At 38.3% G+C, this 18,180-nt stretch overlaps 1 protein-coding gene across 1 annotated transcript; it reads left to right on the top strand.

The window, feature by feature from the left end:
• The first annotated feature begins 812 nt into the window (after nt 1-812).
• Nucleotides 813-17,980, top strand: Ugt2b34 (UDP glucuronosyltransferase 2 family, polypeptide B34). Its single transcript, NM_153598.2, has 6 exons — nt 813-1,559; nt 3,345-3,493; nt 6,465-6,596; nt 13,930-14,017; nt 14,788-15,007; nt 16,269-17,980. The coding sequence occupies exons 1-6, from the start codon at nt 830-832 to the stop codon at nt 16,546-16,548; spliced, it is 1,599 nt and encodes a 532-aa protein (NP_705826.1). The 5' UTR covers nt 813-829; the 3' UTR covers nt 16,549-17,980.
• The last annotated feature ends 200 nt before the right edge of the window (nt 17,981-18,180 follow it).

Below are 18,180 nucleotides of genomic sequence, written 5' to 3'. Positions count from 1 at the left end.
CTTACAAGGCATCTGCATAGCTAAGCTTTCCAGGAATGGCATGGGACCTTGCCCACCATTAACTTAGCTCCTAGTCACCAGAAATGTTAGCCTGCCCTAACTTGTAAATTGCCCTCCTGGATACAAATTCCTCCTCTGGGTGTCCCCAGAGATCAAACATTTCTTCTCCTAGCAGAAAGTTACTGGGGAAAGTCTTTCAATAGTCTGAGAGTCAAAGAGGAAAACACAAATGTCTCCTTATCTCTTCACTTTTGCTAGGCTGACTAGTTACAAGTAAGCAGGTTCTTGATGGGGTAGAGATGGAGCTAATGGGAAGACTAAAAGAATGGGGCTTCCATCTAGATTATAATATGCTCTAAACGTAAGTGCAGTGTGTTTAATTCTGAGATTACACTATAGACCTCTGAGCCATATACTTAAAATCACTAAGTAGTATGGTAACTGGTCAGTGTTGCCAATATTCATATGACAAAACACTGACCTATGGTATTTATAAAAATGTGACTGGACAGTTTGCCTTTACTTCAGATTCTTTATCAAAGAAGCTCCATTAGGAGAAAGAGAGAGTGAAAGGAAGGGAGAAAGAGAGATCTTACTTTTCACTGTTCTCCAAATACAGTATACATTCAAGATCACTGAGAATCCAGAGTCATTTCCCACTTTCACATCTGCATCCAGGTTTTGGCATTTGCCCTCCAGAGGCTGTGACTCCCATTTCTATTTGCTTTGGTGTGTACAAGTTACACTTTAACTGACTGATTACTGCTCTTTCTATATCTGTAAGAGCTGAGCAATCATCCTTTGGAAGGCAGGCCTGAAGTTAACCAAGATGCCTGTGAAAATGACAGCAGCCCTGCTCCTGCTCCTGCTCCAGCTGAGTGGCTTCTTTGGATCTGGGACTGGTGGGAAGGTGCTGGTGTGGCCAATGGAGTTCAGCCATTGGCTCAACTTGAAGACAATCCTAGACGAGCTTCTGAAGAAGGGTCATGAAGTGATGGTTCTGAGACCTTCAGCATCCTTATCTTATGAGGTTGACAACACATCTGCTATTGAATTCGAGACTTATCCTACATCATACTCCTTATCTGAGTTAGAGGAAATTTTCTGGGAATCACTCAAGAAATATATTTATGAGCTGCCAAAGCAGTCATTTTGGGGATACTTCTTAATGTTGCAAGAAATGGTTTGGGTAGATTCAAAATATTTTGAAAGTCTCTGTAAAGATGTAGTTTTTAACAAAGAACTCATGACAAAGCTACAAAAATCAAGGTTTGATGTGATCCTGGCAGATCCCTTCATACCCTGCGGTGATCTGCTGGCTGAGGTTCTCAAGATCCCCCTTGTGTACAGTCTCCGCTTCTTTCCTGGCTCCACTTATGAGAAGTACAGTGGGGGACTCCCACTGCCTCCTTCCTATGTGCCTGTTGTTATGTCAGAATTGAGTGACAGGATGACTTTCATGGAGAGGGTGAGAAATGTCATCTATATGCTGTGTTTTGACTTTTGGTTCCAAACATTTAATGAGAAGAACTGGAATCAGCTTTATACTGAAGTATTAGGTAAGTGCCCTGTTCAGTGCCCTGGTGGGATTGCTGGATTCTCAATTTGCTGTGTCATTGAATGTGAATGTCTAAGAACAGGTCTGACAGGGGAATGATTTGTCTCTCCTAAATAAAATGATGGGAAAACTAGAAAATTAGCTGTCAAATTCAAGCATTGTAAAGAACTTTGTATTCCAGTGTCAGTTGCAAAACCTTGTCTATGAATTGTCAGCACACACTCACATAACAAAACTATGATTATTTCTCTAAGAAATTACATAGGCCCAAGACATTTTTCCTCGTGTTTTAAAGCAACACTTTTACCTGACTGGTGCCTTCATTGTCATTAATATCTTTGCCACTTTATTATATTCATTGCTATTATTATCATGTGTATGAACATGCACACTTGTGTCATGGGAAAGGGGGATTGTGCTCTGGGTTGCTTATGTAGAGGCCAGATTAAACTTTGAAGAGTTCTTATTTCTACCTCTATGTATGTTCTTGGGATCAATTTAGGTGTTTACGCTTGTATAGAGATTGAACTCAAGTCTTTAGCTTGCATGGAATACCTTTACCTTCTAATGTGTTACACCAGCCTCTAAAACATATGCTTTAAACAAAGGCAAAGTCTTCATGACTTATAAAATACACTGAGGATTATACATACTTCTAGCATAGGTAAATATCTATCTATCATCTTTCTATTTACAATCAAAGGAGGACTTTTTATATAAATTATTTTTTTATTTATGATTTAAAAGATCTTCCCCTTTAACCTACTAAACTTCTGCACAGCTGTGAATATTCTATCTCTGCTCTATACAGAGGAAATATGTGAATGCAAAACATGGGGGAATCTAATTGATTTATTGGAGTCAGTTGAAATTGTGTTTCAAACATAGAATCTTGAAATGTAGACATATTGGGTATTACTTAGTGTTTTACTGAACATACATGTCTCTCTCCATATTTTAAGGCATGTATCCATATTATCTGTAAACACATCTATACATACCAAATTATTAAACAATCAGTCATGAATCAAGAGCAAAATCAAAGAACTCAGGCATAATAAAAATTTCTCTCTGAGGGAAACCAGGGTAATATAGTAAGACACTGTCTCAATGAAATGCTGAAACAGAATCCCCTTAAATGTTTGCACTGGGCTGGGGTGCACACACCTTCCATCTCTGCAGTTGAGGTGAGGAGGAAGAGGATCTAGCATTCAGGGTCCACTGTAGCTTCATTAGTCACTGAGGAACCACTCTAGGCTGCATCCAACTGTCTCAAAACCAGACAGCACAAAATTCTCAGTTCATTTATAGGAGCACACATCAAGGTTCTAGCTGCTACATAGAACAAACTACATCTAGAGTTAAAGGGAAAAGTGTTTCCCTAAGTTACGATTCCTAAATAATGGTATTTGACTGTATTTCAAGAACATATCTTGATACTTATTGATCATAAATTAACAAGGTTACAATTGTGGTAACTTTTCACAGATACTCATACAATGAATTTATATATCTCTAAGCATACATATGAGAAGCATATATATTACAAATTTGTTTTCAAATACTACACACATTCAAACACATCTATATACATACATACATACATACATACATACATACATACATACATACATAAACATACACACACATATATTTTTTTTCACACAAAGTCCCACACTTGTAAACATCTCTGGCTGCATAAACAAAAGTGCTTCCAGAAGGCATAGTCATATTCACCTGATATTTTGTTATATCTTATATCTTCATTGCTCTGACTCCTCTTCAGGAAGACCCACGACACTCTCAGAGACTATGGCCAAAGCAGACATATGGCTCATTAGGACCTACTGGGATTTAGAATTTCCTCATCCTGTCTTACCAAATTTTGATTTTATTGGTGGCCTCCACTGCAGACCTGCCAAGCCCCTGCCTAAGGTAAATATATTCCCGTTTTCTTGCTTCTGGTGCCTTGCATTTCGAACATGAGTGATTAGATTGTATTCCTTCAGAGTCTTTGTGTCAAACTCAGAACATCACAGAAATTTAGGTAAAGACAACAGCCAGCAGAAAGGCCTATATCTGTTCCATCACAAGAGTCTGCATTTCGTTTATGAACCCTGTGGATATCCGAGGGCAGGGACAGTTAGAATCCTACTCGGCAAAGAGAAAATATAAGTGATTCAAGCAGAACACACAGATAACTAACAAGTACAACCCAGAGGTAAGCACACAGAGAGCATACAGGGAAACAGAGTGTGCACAGGCTTACCTAGAAACACCAACAGTTCTACTTTGAAGTTTCACTGTGAAGAAGAAATGTTACAGTGAGGGAAGGCCAAGTTGTCTGACAATAAAAGAGGAGTCAGGATATGGGACAAAATAAGGCACATAGTTCTGCTCATTTAACAAAGCTCAGTATCTCCTTGATCTCTAAAACTGCTCTTAGATAATGTCTATAAATGAACTGTACATGCACCCTGGAGGTACAAAGGAATGTGATATGATTTTAACTCACACTAACACTTCATGATGCAAAGAAAGTGAAACTTTTTTCTACTCTAGGAAGAGATGTCTCTGAAGAATCCTCCTTTAGTTATACAATAATGATGTTACATAAAAGATGACATGGCTGTTTTAAAATATAGTTGGGATATATATAGTTATTGAGAACTCTTAAAAAAAAGAAAAAAGAAAGAGGAGAGGAGAGGAGAGGAGAGGAGAGGAGAGGAGAGGAGAGGAGAGGAAAGGAAAGGAAAGGAAAGGAAAGGAAAGGAAAGGAAAGGAAAGGAAAGGAAAGGAAAGGAAAGGAAAGGAAAGGAAAGGAAAGGAAAGGAAGAGAAGAGAAACGAAAAAAAAGGAAATAAAAAAAGAAAAGAAAAAAAAGAAAAGAGAAGAGAAGAAAAGAAAAGATTCCTAAGTTTTATGCAGGCCAGCAGAGTTTACAGGAGATTGTCTTTACAGTAAGGGAATGGCAATGCTAACAGGAAAGACAGGGAGAGGAACAGAGTGAGGGCATGAAAGGCGTGCTGAGGCTGAGGTCAATAGGGAGAGCTGACCCAACATGCCCAGTGCTGCTGAAATGCAAACAGAAAAGAGGGGCCAGAGGGAAGTCTATGCATGATAACTGGGAATAATGGCCAGTGGATTGATGTTACAGAAACAAATTTTCAACCATAGTCAACGACTTTTGATTCTTTTTCTTCTTTGTGGTGGGAATTGTTGTTCCTATAAACCAACTGCTTCATACTATTAGATACTCACATACTTCTGTGCCATTCAATACTTATTTGACAAAGTACATCGGGAGTGGAAAATATCTACACTTTAAAATTTGTCGTGTATTTCAGAAGAGCTAAAAGAATTATGTTGCATTTTCAAAATAAAGAACTGATAATCATTTAAGTGGGTGAATACACAATTTACCTTGATTTAATACTCCAAGAAAAATAAAAACAAATTTCTTGAACTTATTAAGTGCATGAGAATGGACTACTCCTACGAAAATTAAAAATAGATTTCAGGTCCATGAATTCCACCCTTGAGCATGCATGTAGAACAACTGAATGAAGGGTCTCAATGAGACAGTAATGCAAGGATGATCAGAGCATCACTCTTCCTCAAGGGAGAGGGGGCATTTGCATGAGAAGGGCCCCCAGAGGTTCATATTTGAATGCTTGGTTCCCAGTTGGTGAACTACTTAAGAAGGATTAGGTGTGGCTTTATTGGAGAAAATATATCACTGGAGATGGACTTTGAGGTTTCAGAAGCCTAAGTCGTGCCTGGTCTCTTTCTCTCTATCTGCAATATATGGATTAGGTTGAGATATGGTCTTTTATTCCACTGACATGCCTGCCTGACTGCTAACCAATAATAAGTTAGTATATTAAGCCCCTAAAACTGGAAGCAAACCAATTAAATATTTTCTTTTATAAGCTCATTAAATTATGCTATTTTCACCCAATATTAAAACAGTAGCTACAAAAGAGGGAAGCAACCTAGATATCACTAGAAATGTTGATAAATAAATATATATATGTATGTATGTATGCTTATATACTAAGAACAGTAACTAAGAGAGAAGCAACTTATATATCACTAGAAATGTTGATGAATGTATATGAATATATGTATGCATATATATGTATGTATTTACATGTTTGCATGTTTATTTATGTACATCTATATACATATATCTACACATTGCATATTTAAAAATGCATAAATATATGCATATATATAGTGTGTTTATGTATGTGTGTGTGTGTACAAATACAAAGAAATATCCAAACCTTTAAAATCTATGATACAGAGAAGCATAGCATGACTTTAATAACAGTACACTAAATTAACTGAGCTAGTATAAAAGAAAGAAAGAAAATAAGAAAATCTAATATAAACTATGTACACCAGTTGAAGTTATAGAAAGAGAAAGCAGATGTTTAGTAGCCAAAGGAACAAGGAGGGAAGAGAACTTTGGATTTAATGTCTAAAAAACTTGTTTTTCAAGATGAAAATAACCCAGGGCTATTTGTATGACTAGGAGAACTGTAGCCTGCATGACTGCTAACCAATAATAAGTTAGTATATTAAGACCCTAAAACTAGAAGCAAACCAATTAAATATTTTCTTTTATAGGTTCATTAAATTATGCTATTTTCACCCAATATTAAAACAGTAGCTACAAAAGAGGGAAGCAACCTAGATATCACTAGACATGTTGATAAATAAATATATATACTTGGTTACAAGTGTACATGTTATATATGGATACAAAGAGTTTTAAAGGACTTGCTATTCTGATCACTTCTGAGATTCCTCAGTTTCCTCCCATGAATGTTGGTGTCTTGTTTTGTGCAAGTTGTTTGGTGCTGCTGCTCTTTGTAATGGTCTGATTTTTCATTAATAGGAAATAGAAGACTTTGTCCAGTCATCTGGAGAACATGGTGTTGTGGTGTTTTCCCTGGGGTCCATGGTGGGTAGCATAACAGAAGAAAGAGCCAATGTGATTGCAGCAGGCCTTGCTCAGATTCCACAGAAGGTGAGATGGTCCTATGCTCTTCTCCATCTGCTTGCAGATTCCTCCAGTGTGAAACTAAAGTTTCCTGATAGCTCTAGTTCATCCCTGATGTCACTTAAGACACAGAGCTACAGAGGATAAATGTCAAATAGTAGATGATATTTTTCATTAATAACTCTTTCCTAACATTGGATCAGTAAGAGAAACACTTAGCAAGTGTTTGTGAATTTCGTGTTAGGGAGGTATTATAGGCAGGTACAAAAATCTGCTTTGTTACTTCTATTTCCTTAGAAGATAACTGAGAAGCCTCAGTGTATTCAGACCACTTTTCAGTTGTAACTAGGTACTGCATTGCCCCAGGAACAATGAACTATCTCTCAAAATAAGCAGTTGTCTGACAGTGCCACAGACCCTCTGGGCCCCTGTGTCTGCATAGAACGGGTCTCTAGAGTAGGTGGGCAAAGCTTAGGATTAAATTGACAAACAGATGCACACAGGAGAGGTGTTGAATCTGAATGTAATGTTTGGTCGAGCATTAGACTATTATATAATACAGTGAATTATCAGGAGCTACAAATCACAATAAGACAAGGTACACAGAAATTTACCAGATACAAGCAAGAAAGGAATTTTCAGGAACTAGATAAATGTTTACAATAGAAATTACCAGCCCTGCCTAGGATCAGCCTAATGCCAGGCAAGAATTTCACACTTTAGTGTTAATAGCACCAGGGGGGTTTAACTCTTGACAGACCTCACGAATAATGTAGTGTCACGGACCCCTAAATTCCTAGCCCTTGTAAAATCTTCTGTTGTCTGGAAATTTCCCCATTTATCAGGATAGTATATCAACTTGCTCTTGGCATGGAACGTAGCCTGTAGTAAAGATTTCTATCTCAGTGAGATTTCCAGGCTCTTTCTGCAGACAACTGAGTTAATGGCTCTGTCTATTGTAATGCTTAATTAGTTACTGAATAGGTTAAACTCCTTGCTGTAATCTGGGATCTTGGAACACTGGGAGAGGCTTTAGCTATGTCAGAATTCAAACTTAAAAGGCACTTATAATAGGGTAAGGCTTACTATAGGGCACGTGGATCCATACGCCAGACTAACGCGGGAGTGGAAAATTAATTTTATGGGTTAGAGGGATCAATAGACTCCAGGAGGGAGTTTCCTTGAAACTCTTTTCCTCACGGCCAGCTTCCAAACTTTCTCCTGTTAAGCTGACTCCACCAGAGTATGTAGCATGACAGGACAAGTGGCTTGTCTTTTAGGGCATGTGTTTCTCACCTAGAGGACCTGAACTTAGTTCTGAGCCCCTATGTCTGGCAGATCATTTCTGCCTATAGCTTCATGCCATGGGATCCAAAGCACTCTTCTGGCATCAATTCTGGCACCAATACACATTTCCCATGAATATGTACATACTTGCACACAGACACACACACAGACACACATATACACACTCCCTAACTTACACATAAATAAAATTAGTTCCCTTATCTTCAAAATGAGAATTGTACTATTCTAGTTTATTGGCTATTCTTTTTTTAATAGATGTTTTCTTCATTTACATTTCAAGTGCTATCCTGAAAGTCCCCTATACCCTCCCCCCCCCCCACCGCCCTGCTCCCCAACCCACCAACTCCTGCTTCCTGGCCCTGGCATTACCATCTACTGGGGCATATAATCTTCTCAAGACCAAAGGCCTTTCCTCCCATTGATGGCTTAACAAGTCATCCTCTGATATATATGCAACTGGAGACACAGTTGTGGGGAGTACTGGTTAGTTCATATTGTTGATCCTCCTATAGGATCCTCCTATAGTTGAGACTCCTTTAGCTCCTTGGGTACTTTCTCTAGCTCCTCCATTGGGGGCCCTGTGTTTCATCCAATAGCTGACTGTGAGCATCCACTTCTGTATTTGCCAGGCACTGGCATAACCTTACAAAAGATAGCTATATCAGGGACCTGTCAGCAAAAGTTTTCTGGACCAGGCTCCTGTCTGCAAGTACATCTTGGCATCAGCAATAGTGCCTGGGTTTGGTGCCTGCAGATAGAATGGGTCTCACGGTGCGGTGGTCTCTGGATGGCCTTTCCTGCAACTCTGCTCCAATTTTGTCCCTGCATTTTCTTTAGACAGGGACAATTCTAGGTTAAAAATTTTTTAGCAGGGTGGATGGCCCCATCCCTCCACTGGTGCCATGTCTATCTGCTAGAGGTGGTCTCTTCAGGTTCTATCTGCCTGCTGTTGGGTATTTTAGCTGTTGTTATCCCCAGTGGGTCCTGGGAGACTCTCACAACCCTGACATCTGGGACTATCTAGTGGTTCCACAAGTTTCTGAAACTCCTGTACCCCACTGTTACTTATTTCTATTCATTTTCCTGGCACTCTGGACTTCTCTCCTATCTCTTCCTATACCTGATCCTGTTCCCCTTTTCCTTCCTCCTCCCTTCTCTCACCCAGTTCCCTACTCTTGTGATTATTTTGTTACCTTTTTTAACTGGAATTGAAGTATCCACAAATAGTTTAATCTTGACTTCTTCCTTTCCAATTTTTATCCCTTTGACCTACTTTTGTTGTCTAATCGCTCAGGCTAGAACTCTGAGTACTATACTGAATAGACAAGGAGAGAGTTGGCAGCCTTACCTTGTCCCTGATCTTAATAGGATTGCTTCAAGTTTCTCTACATTTATTTTGATGTTGGCTGTTGGTTTGCTGTATATTGCTTCTATTATGTTTAGGTGCGGGCATTGAATTCCTGATCTTTCCAAAACTTTTAACATGAAGGGGTGTTGGATTTTTGTCAAAGATTTTTTTTCAGCATCTAATGAGGTGATCGTGTGGGTTTTTTTCTTTGAGTTTGTTTATATAGTGGATTACATTGATGGATTTTTATATATTGAGCCATCCCTGCATCCCTGGGATGAAACCTATTTGATATGTTCTTGGATTCCATTTGCAAGAATTTTTTAGTATTTTTGCATCAATATTCATGAGGAAAATTGGTCTGAAGTTCTCCTTCTTTGTTGGGTCTTTTTGTGGTTTAGGTAACAGTGTAACTGTGGCTCCATAGAAAGAATTTGGTAGTGTTCCTTCTGTTTCTATTTTATGGAATAATTTGAGGAGTTTGATATTAGATCTTCTTTGAGGTCTGATAGAGTTCTGCACTAAAACCATCTGGCCCAGGGCTTTCCTTGACTGTGTGTGAGACTTTAAATGACTGCTTCTGTTCCCTTAGGGGTTTTGAGACAGTTTAGATAGTTTACCTGGTCTTGATTTAACTTTGGTACCTGGTATCTGTCTAGAAAATGATCCATTTCATCTAGATTTTCCAGTTTTGTTGAATATAGGCTTTTGTAATAGGATCTGATATTTGTTTGTTTTTTTCAGTTTCTGTTGTTGTGTCTCCTTTTTCTTCTCTGATTTTGTTAATTTTGAAACTGGATCAGAGCCCTTTAGATAGTTTGGCTAAGGGTTTATCTATCTTCTTGATGTTCTCAAAGAACAAGCTCTTAGTTTTGTTGATTCTTTGTATCGTTCTCTTTGTTTCTAAATGGTTGACTTCAGCTCTGAGTTGGATTATTTCCTACAATCTACTACTCTTGTGTGTGTTTCCTTCTTTCTGTTTAGAGCTTTCAGATGTTCTGTTAAGTTGCTAGTGTAGGATCTCTCCAATTTCTATAAGAAGTTACTCAGTGCTATGAATTTTCCTCTTAGCACTGCTTTCAATGTGTTCCATAGTTTTGGGTATGCTATCCCTTTATTTTCATTAAATTCTAGAAATTCTTTAATTTCTTTCTTTATTTCCTCCCTGACCAAGTTATCATTGAGTAGAGACGTATTCAATTTCCATGTGTATGTGGGCTTTCTGTTGTTTTTGTTGTTATTAAAGATGGGCCTTAGTCTGTGGTAATCTGATAGGCTGCATAGGATGATTTCAATCTTCTAGCATCTGTTGAGGTTTATTTTGTGATCATTTATATGGTCAGTTTTGTAGAAGGTACCATGAGGTGCTGAAAAGAAGGTATATTCTTTTGTTTAGGGTGAAATGTTCTGTAGATATCTGTTAAATCCATTTGGCTCATAACTTCTTTTAGTTTTACTGTGTCTGCTTAGTTTCTGTTTCCATGAACTGTCCATTGGTGAGAGTGGGGTGTTGGAGTCTCCCACTAATTTTGGGTGAAGATCAATTTATGCTCTGAGCTTTAGTAATGTTTCTTTTACAAACGTGGGTTCCCTAGTATTTGGGGCATAAATGTTCAGAATAGATTAGTATGAAGTGTCCTTCCCCATCTCTTTTGATAATTTTTGGTAAAAAAAAAAAAAAAGGTCTATTTTATTGAATATTAGAATGGCTACTGCTGTTGCTGGAAATAATAAAAAGAACAGCAAGTTCCCAAGCTATACCCATCTACTCTCTGCCCCACCAACCCCACTGACTTAATGGCTACCTGCATGCAGCAACCAATCTCAGTCTTCCCAGCCCTGATACACTTGCCTCAGAGCCACTAGTTCCTTCTCAGTCATATACCCCCTTTGGTCAGTGGTCCTACATTGTAGGGACCCAGTAAGTCAAACTCTTGAAGTTTATAGTTAGATTTATATGTCAGTAAATTCTCAATTTACAAGATGTCCACACAATAATTTCAGAGCCAGTTGATACCAACTGCCCACCTAGATTAGACAAGTTATCCCAATTAGTCTATCCTTTATGATATTTTTAGTTACCTGTGGCTATTTAAAGCCACACAGAATCTGGATCATCTTCCTCCTGCTCCATCTTCCTTTTTCCTCCTGTGTCCTCCATCTCTATCTCTGAAACTCTTTGCTCCACCTCCCTTTTCCCTGTCCAATCACAGGTTTCTTGTTGTAGTAATATTTAAAGTAATTGGACAGGAAAATTCTGCTACATACTCCAGCTTGCGTCTTAGGATCATTTGCTTGGAAAGATTTGTTTTTCAAGCCTTTTAGTCTGAGGTAGTGTCTGTCTTTGTCACTGATATGTGCTTCCTGTGGGCAACAAAATGCTGGGTCCTGTTTATGTATCCACTTTGTTAGCCTATGTCTTTTATTGGGGAATTGAGTTCATTGATGTTGAGAGATATTAAAGACCAATGATTGTTGGTTCCTGTTATTTTTGTTGTTAGTGATGGTATTATGTTTATATAAGTGTCTTCTTTTGAGTTTGTTGTGAGATGATTAATTTCTTGGGATTTGTGGGTGTAGTTTCCCTCTTTGTGTTGGATTTTTCCTTCTAATATCCTCTGTAGGGATGGATAATTGGAAAGATATTGTTTAAATTTCATTTTTTCGTGGAATATGTTGGTTTCTCTATCTATGGTGATTGAGAGTTTTGTTGGGTATAGTAGCCTGAGCTGGGATTTCTGTTCTCTGAGGGTCTGTATGAGATCTGCCTAGGATCTTCTAGCTTTCATAGTCTCTATTTAGATGTCTGGTGTAATTCTGATAGGTCTGCCTTTATATGCTATTTGGCCTTTTTCCCTTACCATTTTTAATATTATTTCTTTGTTCTGTGCATTTAATGTTTTGATTATTATGTGACAAGAAGATTTTCTTTTCTGGTGAAATCTATTTGGTGTTCTGTAGGATTCTTGTATATTTATGACCATCTCTTTTTTAGGTTAGAGAAGTTTTGTTCTATGATTTTGTTGAAGAGGTTTCCTTGCCCTTTGAATTGGGAATCTTCTGTCTCTTTGATTGCTATTGTTTTTTGGTTTGGTCTTTTCATTGTGTCCTAGGTTTCCTGGATGTTTTGGATTAGGAGCTTTTTGCCCTTTATATTTTCTTTCTTTCTTTCTTTCTTCCTTCCTCCCTCCCTCCCTCCCTCCCTCTGTCTCTCTGTCTCTCTTTCTTTCTTTCTTTTTTTCTTTCTTTCTTTCTTTCTTTCTTTTGTTGTGACAGAACTGCTTGGAGTCAGGCTGTCTCTGAATGTGGGAGGGGGTCTGGAGTGCCAGATCTGCCCTCAGCTGGGCTCAAAGGAAATTGTGTCTCTGACAGAGTAGGGCAGATAGGGTTCACCTCTGCTGGGACCCACGGGGGGTGGGAGGGTTCCCAGTTAGGTCAGGTATTGGGCATGGCTGTTTCACCTGTGACACAGGTTAGGTCATCACTCCTGAGTCAAGGTGTCTTAGGGTGTGGGAAAGGTCTAGAGCGATGGCTCTGCCCCTGCCAAGTTGTGGACCAGAAGGAAGATGTGTCTCTGACAGTGCAGGGCAGATAAAACCTGCCTCCACTGGGCACCATGGGAGTCCCTGATAGGTCAGGTATTGGGGTAGGGGATGTCTCACCTGTAAGCAAAGTTGTGTCTGTGCTCCTTGGGGTCAAGCTGATTCTGGATGTTAGAGAGGTTTTGGAGTGCAAGCTCTGCCCAGGGCTGATCATGTTCATTTGTAATCTTGGACAAATGTGACAACCTACCTAGAAACTGGGCCTTCGCAAGTATGATTCACTTACTAATACAAAATAAAGATTAGAAAATATCGTTTATTTGATAGTTGTATTTGTCATCTCAGAGGCTTACTGCTGAATAAGCTCAGCCTTTCTAGTTCTTTCTGAAATCTGGCTGGTTGGTTGAACTCAGCTGTTCTGACTCAAACTCCTCACCAAGCTGACTGATTCAATCTGACTTCTCTTGGCTTCTGACTGAATTGCTCTGCTTGGCCTCAGACTCACTTGGTATCTTGTTCTCACATTCTAGCTCCTTCTTATTCTCTGTTTTCAGCTGTTTCTGTTGACCTGCACTCAACTGAAGGAACTCAACTCCACGGCAATACACTCACTGCACTGGCTTACAATTTACTTTATATATCCATGCTTTGCTTTTAAATAGCTTCTTATACAAATACAAATGAACATGTTATCATCATACAAATTCCATTTTTTAATTTACATATTTTTTCTTTTCTATTTTGCTTCTTTGAAAAGAGATTTTTTTAATGCAATATATTCTGATTATGATTACCCCTCCCCAAATGCCTCTCTAAAACCTCCTCCCCTCCTCTCCATCTTTATTTAAATATCTCCCGTCTTAAAACAGCACAGCTCTTTCCTATGCTGTTCTCCTGAGAGTTAGGTGTATCCTATCTCTGACTCATTCATTCAAAACTTTCTGATTTGTCAATATTTGTCATTTTATCTGCCCTCAATTAGATCTCCCTGTCAAACTTAGCTGCTTCCTTCCACAATCTAGTTTTACCTTAAAGATGTGTACTAAAGGTGTGCACATATACCAGTCAGATCATACAGATCTTGTGATATGATGATCCCTTACCTGAGCAGTAATGTTTGCTGCCTTAAAATTAATTTTAAAATCTAGCTTCACCTTAACAGGTTCTGTGGAGATTTGAGGGCAAGAAGCCAGAGACATTGGGCTCCAACACTCGTCTGTACAAATGGATCCCCCAGAATGACCTTCTAGGTAAGCATCAGGACACAACTGCAACATGAGAAAAGGCCAGTAGGGAAGGTAAATAGCAGCACTAATGCATTTATGACAAATGTGGTATAAACCTGATAATAGTTTGAAAAGAACTGAATAACTATTCTGTTAACTTTCAAGATGGGGAGAAACCATATTGATTTCTGCTGTAACTAAGTTCCAGGTATAGTTAAGTCACTTCTTCATGTTTCTCTCTACCTCCTATTTCTACAAGATTATATCTACCCTTTCCCCTACTGTAGGGTAATTTCAAATGCCAAGTGAAATGGCATTCTTCCATAACTGACTCTTCATTTACAAGGTTCACCTCAAAATTCCACATAGAGAAATGATACCTCACGTAATGAACTCTGCTGAGTCTAATTCCTTTACCATGAGCACACAAACCTTACTGCTTGGCAAAATCCACCAGGGGCAGAGACTCCACTGTTTCTTTAGGAGAACATATTCATCTGAACCATAGCCTGAGACTGCACTTACTCTTTGCTCCATTTGAGAGGAGTTGTGCCTTATTTGCTCATTGCAAAAAATCATTCTACTACACCCTATTTCCTATATGTGGCCTTCACTTTGAGTTCTATGGACTTGGAGGGCTCCTCGCCCTAAAACTACATAGAAACAGTAAAATCACTTAGTTATGGTATCGTCATTTAGAGCACATTTTACCAAGTCTTGCCTTTATTTTCTGCCTCTCAATTTCTTTCTCAGACTTATGGTTAATACTTTCCCTTCATTTTTACTCTTTCTAGGTCATTCCAAAACCAGAGCGTTTATAACTCATGGTGGCACCAATGGCATCTATGAGGCGATCTACCATGGGATTCCAGTGGTTGGCATTCCTTTGTTTGGAGACCAATATGACAATATTGTGCACTTGAAGGCCAAAGGAGCAGCTGTTAGACTGGACTTTCTCACAATGTCTAGTACAGATTTGCACACTGCACTGAAGACAGTCACTAATGACCCTTCGTGAGTACTGTGCTTTAGTGAAATTACTACTAGTCAAGATAGGTTCTCTCAAAGGTAATACTAGCTTTCCTCTAATCTTTAGTCTGATGGTGTAAACAACAACAGGAAACATTGTGGAAAACTCTTTAAGTGTCAATTAAGACCGCAAACTACACCCATGACTTATTGCATGAGAAATTAGTTTAGTATAATTTGATGCTGAGAATTTTCTTCTCTTGCTAAATGAAAGGACACAATTTCCACAAATGGAATCAAATCAAGAAACAGAATCATGAAGCTAAACCATATATAAATTCAATGGCTCAAATTTTTTAACTCTTATTCTTTGTTTAAATAATCTTCACTTATTGCCCAAAGTAAAATAATTATGCATAAAAATGCATATATAGACATATTATATGTAATTACCAAATATGAATACTTACAATTTCCAGCTTTTTGTACATTTAGAATGACATTTTTAATCAATGCTGAAAGTCACCCCTTCCAATGTCCTCTAATTTCAATAGGATATATAACTTGTAATTCAGTCACTCACTTTCTATACAGAGTGATCCTGCTACACAGTGGCAGGATGCATATATTAGCTGACCTCTTTTTCCCCACTCACTCTCTCCTTCCTAGACACCAGTTACCAGTGGTTGGCCCTATACTTCTACACAACCAGCTCTGCTAGTTTCTGTGTAATAGTGAGAAAGTGAAGTGTTTTTCTTTAGAGCATAGTTTATGTGATTTAGTATAAACTCTTGAGGTTGTAAAGAAAGGATTTAATTTTTTATAATAGTTGAGTATTTATTCAACGATGTTTTCATACCATTCAAGTTCAAGCCCTTGAGAATTCTAGGCAAATTATCAAATCGCTCCATTCCATTCATTTCTCTTCAGTTTCCAATTTTTAACCTTAATACTAATTTTACTGTAATTTCAAAGTTTGACACCTTTTCATCTCAAGGTCATCAATGCAATCATCTTCAAATGACAATGAACCACCTCATTTGCAGTGCTTAGAACGCCTCCTGAACATATTCTGTACTGAAAAAATTCACTTCCTGAAATTTGTTTCCCATTTCCTATTTGGAAAGAATTCCTTTGAAAATGCCATCCAACATCCAAACATTCAAGCAAACACCAATCAAATCCATACCACACCTAGTGCTCTACTACTGAATTGATAGAGTCTCATGATACTATCCTTGAAACTATCATGGGCTTTAGCATATATGCACTAAGAAATTAATTGGTTCAATGTTGGTGTCTTTAGCTATAAGGAGAATGCCATGCGGTTATCAAGAATTCACCATGATCAGCCAGTGAAGCCCCTGGACCGAGCAGTCTTCTGGATTGAGTTTGTCATGCGTCACAAAGGAGCCAAGCATCTTCGTGTGGCAGCCCATGACCTCAGCTGGGTCCAATACCACTCTCTGGATGTGCTTGGGTTCCTGCTGGCCTGTGTGCTGACTGTGATGTTCATCCTCAAAAAGTGTTGCCTCTTTTGTTGCCAGAAGTTGACTAAAGCTGGAAGGAAGAAGAAAGGGGAGTAGCTGAACTGGGGAAGACTGACACATGGTCCTTTCCAGTGCATCACAGAAAGGGAGGCAATGATTTAGGGTCCTTCATCCTGTGACAAGATAGTATTTCAATAATTACTTATTAAGTCAGAAGATATTTTTTTTCTCCGAGAGATTTAATAATTCTTTTTGAAATTAGTAGTATTTCAGCCAAATATAAAATTGAAAGGGAAACACAGTAAAATTAACACCATCAACATGAAACGGAAACAACAGACATTTTACAAATTCATTTCTGCAACATCAAAGTTAAACCAAAGAATGTTACATCTGAAGAGCTGGCTCCATGGTGCAACTATTTGTCAGGCAAGACTTCCTCCTTGATTTTTGAGGAACTCATAAAAAATCCATATCAAGTAGTGTCTATAACTCTAGTATGAGAAAACCAAGAGATGTGAAACAGACACATGAGAATTACCTGAAGCTCTCAGGCCAACTAGCCTGGTCTTCAGCAAGAAATAGCCTGCCTCATAGAATGTGGAAGGGAAACTAACACTGAAAGCTGTGCTTTGACATCTGAACATTTGTGCCATGGCATAGGTAAGACCCACTCACAAATTCATAAGCATAAGGATATAATTATACATATGTGTTCAGGCTTTATATAAACACACACACACATATAGACAACACACCACTTATAACTCATAGTTTGTTTGCGGATATACCATGAGTAAGAAGCCCACAATTTCTACATGGTTTTGCAAGTATTGAACAAGCTTTAACTTTATTTATTGCAGACTTTACAGGATGAATATCTAGGTAACATGTTCAGGATTGGAGCAGTGTGAAACCTGTAACCCTACATTTGTCTTTAGAACACTTGTACTTTTGCAGACTCTCATGTGGTGCAATAAGCAATAAGCAATGACCTCTTCCTTAAAGGAACTACGAATATTGGACTTGGGGCTGGGGAGATGGCTCAGCAGTTACTAACTAACTCTTCTTCTAGAGAACCCATATTCCATTCCTATCACCCATATGGTGATGATTCAGGACCAGCAGTAACTCAAGTGTCACTATGGGATCTTACACCTTCTTCTGGCCTCTCTTGGTACTGCAGAGACACATGCAAAGGAAGCCTGCATGCACATAAAATACAATTTAGGATTAAAGACAATTTTTCATTTCATGAAATGAATTCTATTTCCATTCAACCCTTGACAAAGAATAATGAAATTCCTTCCTTTTTATAATTAGCTTTTGGGAACAGATGTAATATTTTAATTTATGGTTTGATAACACAGAATAAAGACTCTAAATAAGTTATTCTCACACAAGTGCAGGATGTGTGTATGTATGTGATTCATGTCCCTTTTTATAAAACAGAATGTACTTTACCTATGCCCTCTATATTTATGCTGTGACTTCAATATTTCTAAAAGAAATAAATGTTTTGAAATTATAATGATAGTTCTAAATGGCTGAGTGGTTAACAGTGCTTGCTCTTCCAGAATGAGACCTGGGATAAAATTTCATCATAAGTGTAGAAACAAAGCTTGATTAGAAATGACTGTGCCATAAGTTCTGAGTGGGAGATAAAGACAGGTGGAGAAATACTTTAGGATTTAGGTAGCCTTAGAGAAGTGGCAAAGTTCAGGTTCA

This window comes from Mus musculus, chromosome 5, assembly GCF_000001635.26.
Source record: "Mus musculus strain C57BL/6J chromosome 5, GRCm38.p6 C57BL/6J".
Taxonomy (NCBI): domain Eukaryota; kingdom Metazoa; phylum Chordata; class Mammalia; order Rodentia; family Muridae; genus Mus; species Mus musculus.
The sequence above is the reverse complement of the archived record's forward strand: the minus strand, read 5'-3'. Positions and strand labels throughout refer to the sequence as shown.

Excerpts from the sequence above, each read along its gene's own strand:
- Ugt2b34 (NM_153598.2), top strand. The coding sequence starts at position 830 with ATGCCTGTGAAAATGACAGCAGCCCTGCTCCTGCTCCTGCTCCAGCTG. Across the intron at positions 6,597-13,929 it reads TTGCTCAGATTCCACAGAAG|GTTCTGTGGAGATTTGAGGG; the intron begins GTGAGATGGTCC and ends TCACCTTAACAG. Across the intron at positions 15,008-16,268 it reads ACAGTCACTAATGACCCTTC|CTATAAGGAGAATGCCATGC; the intron begins GTGAGTACTGTG and ends TGGTGTCTTTAG.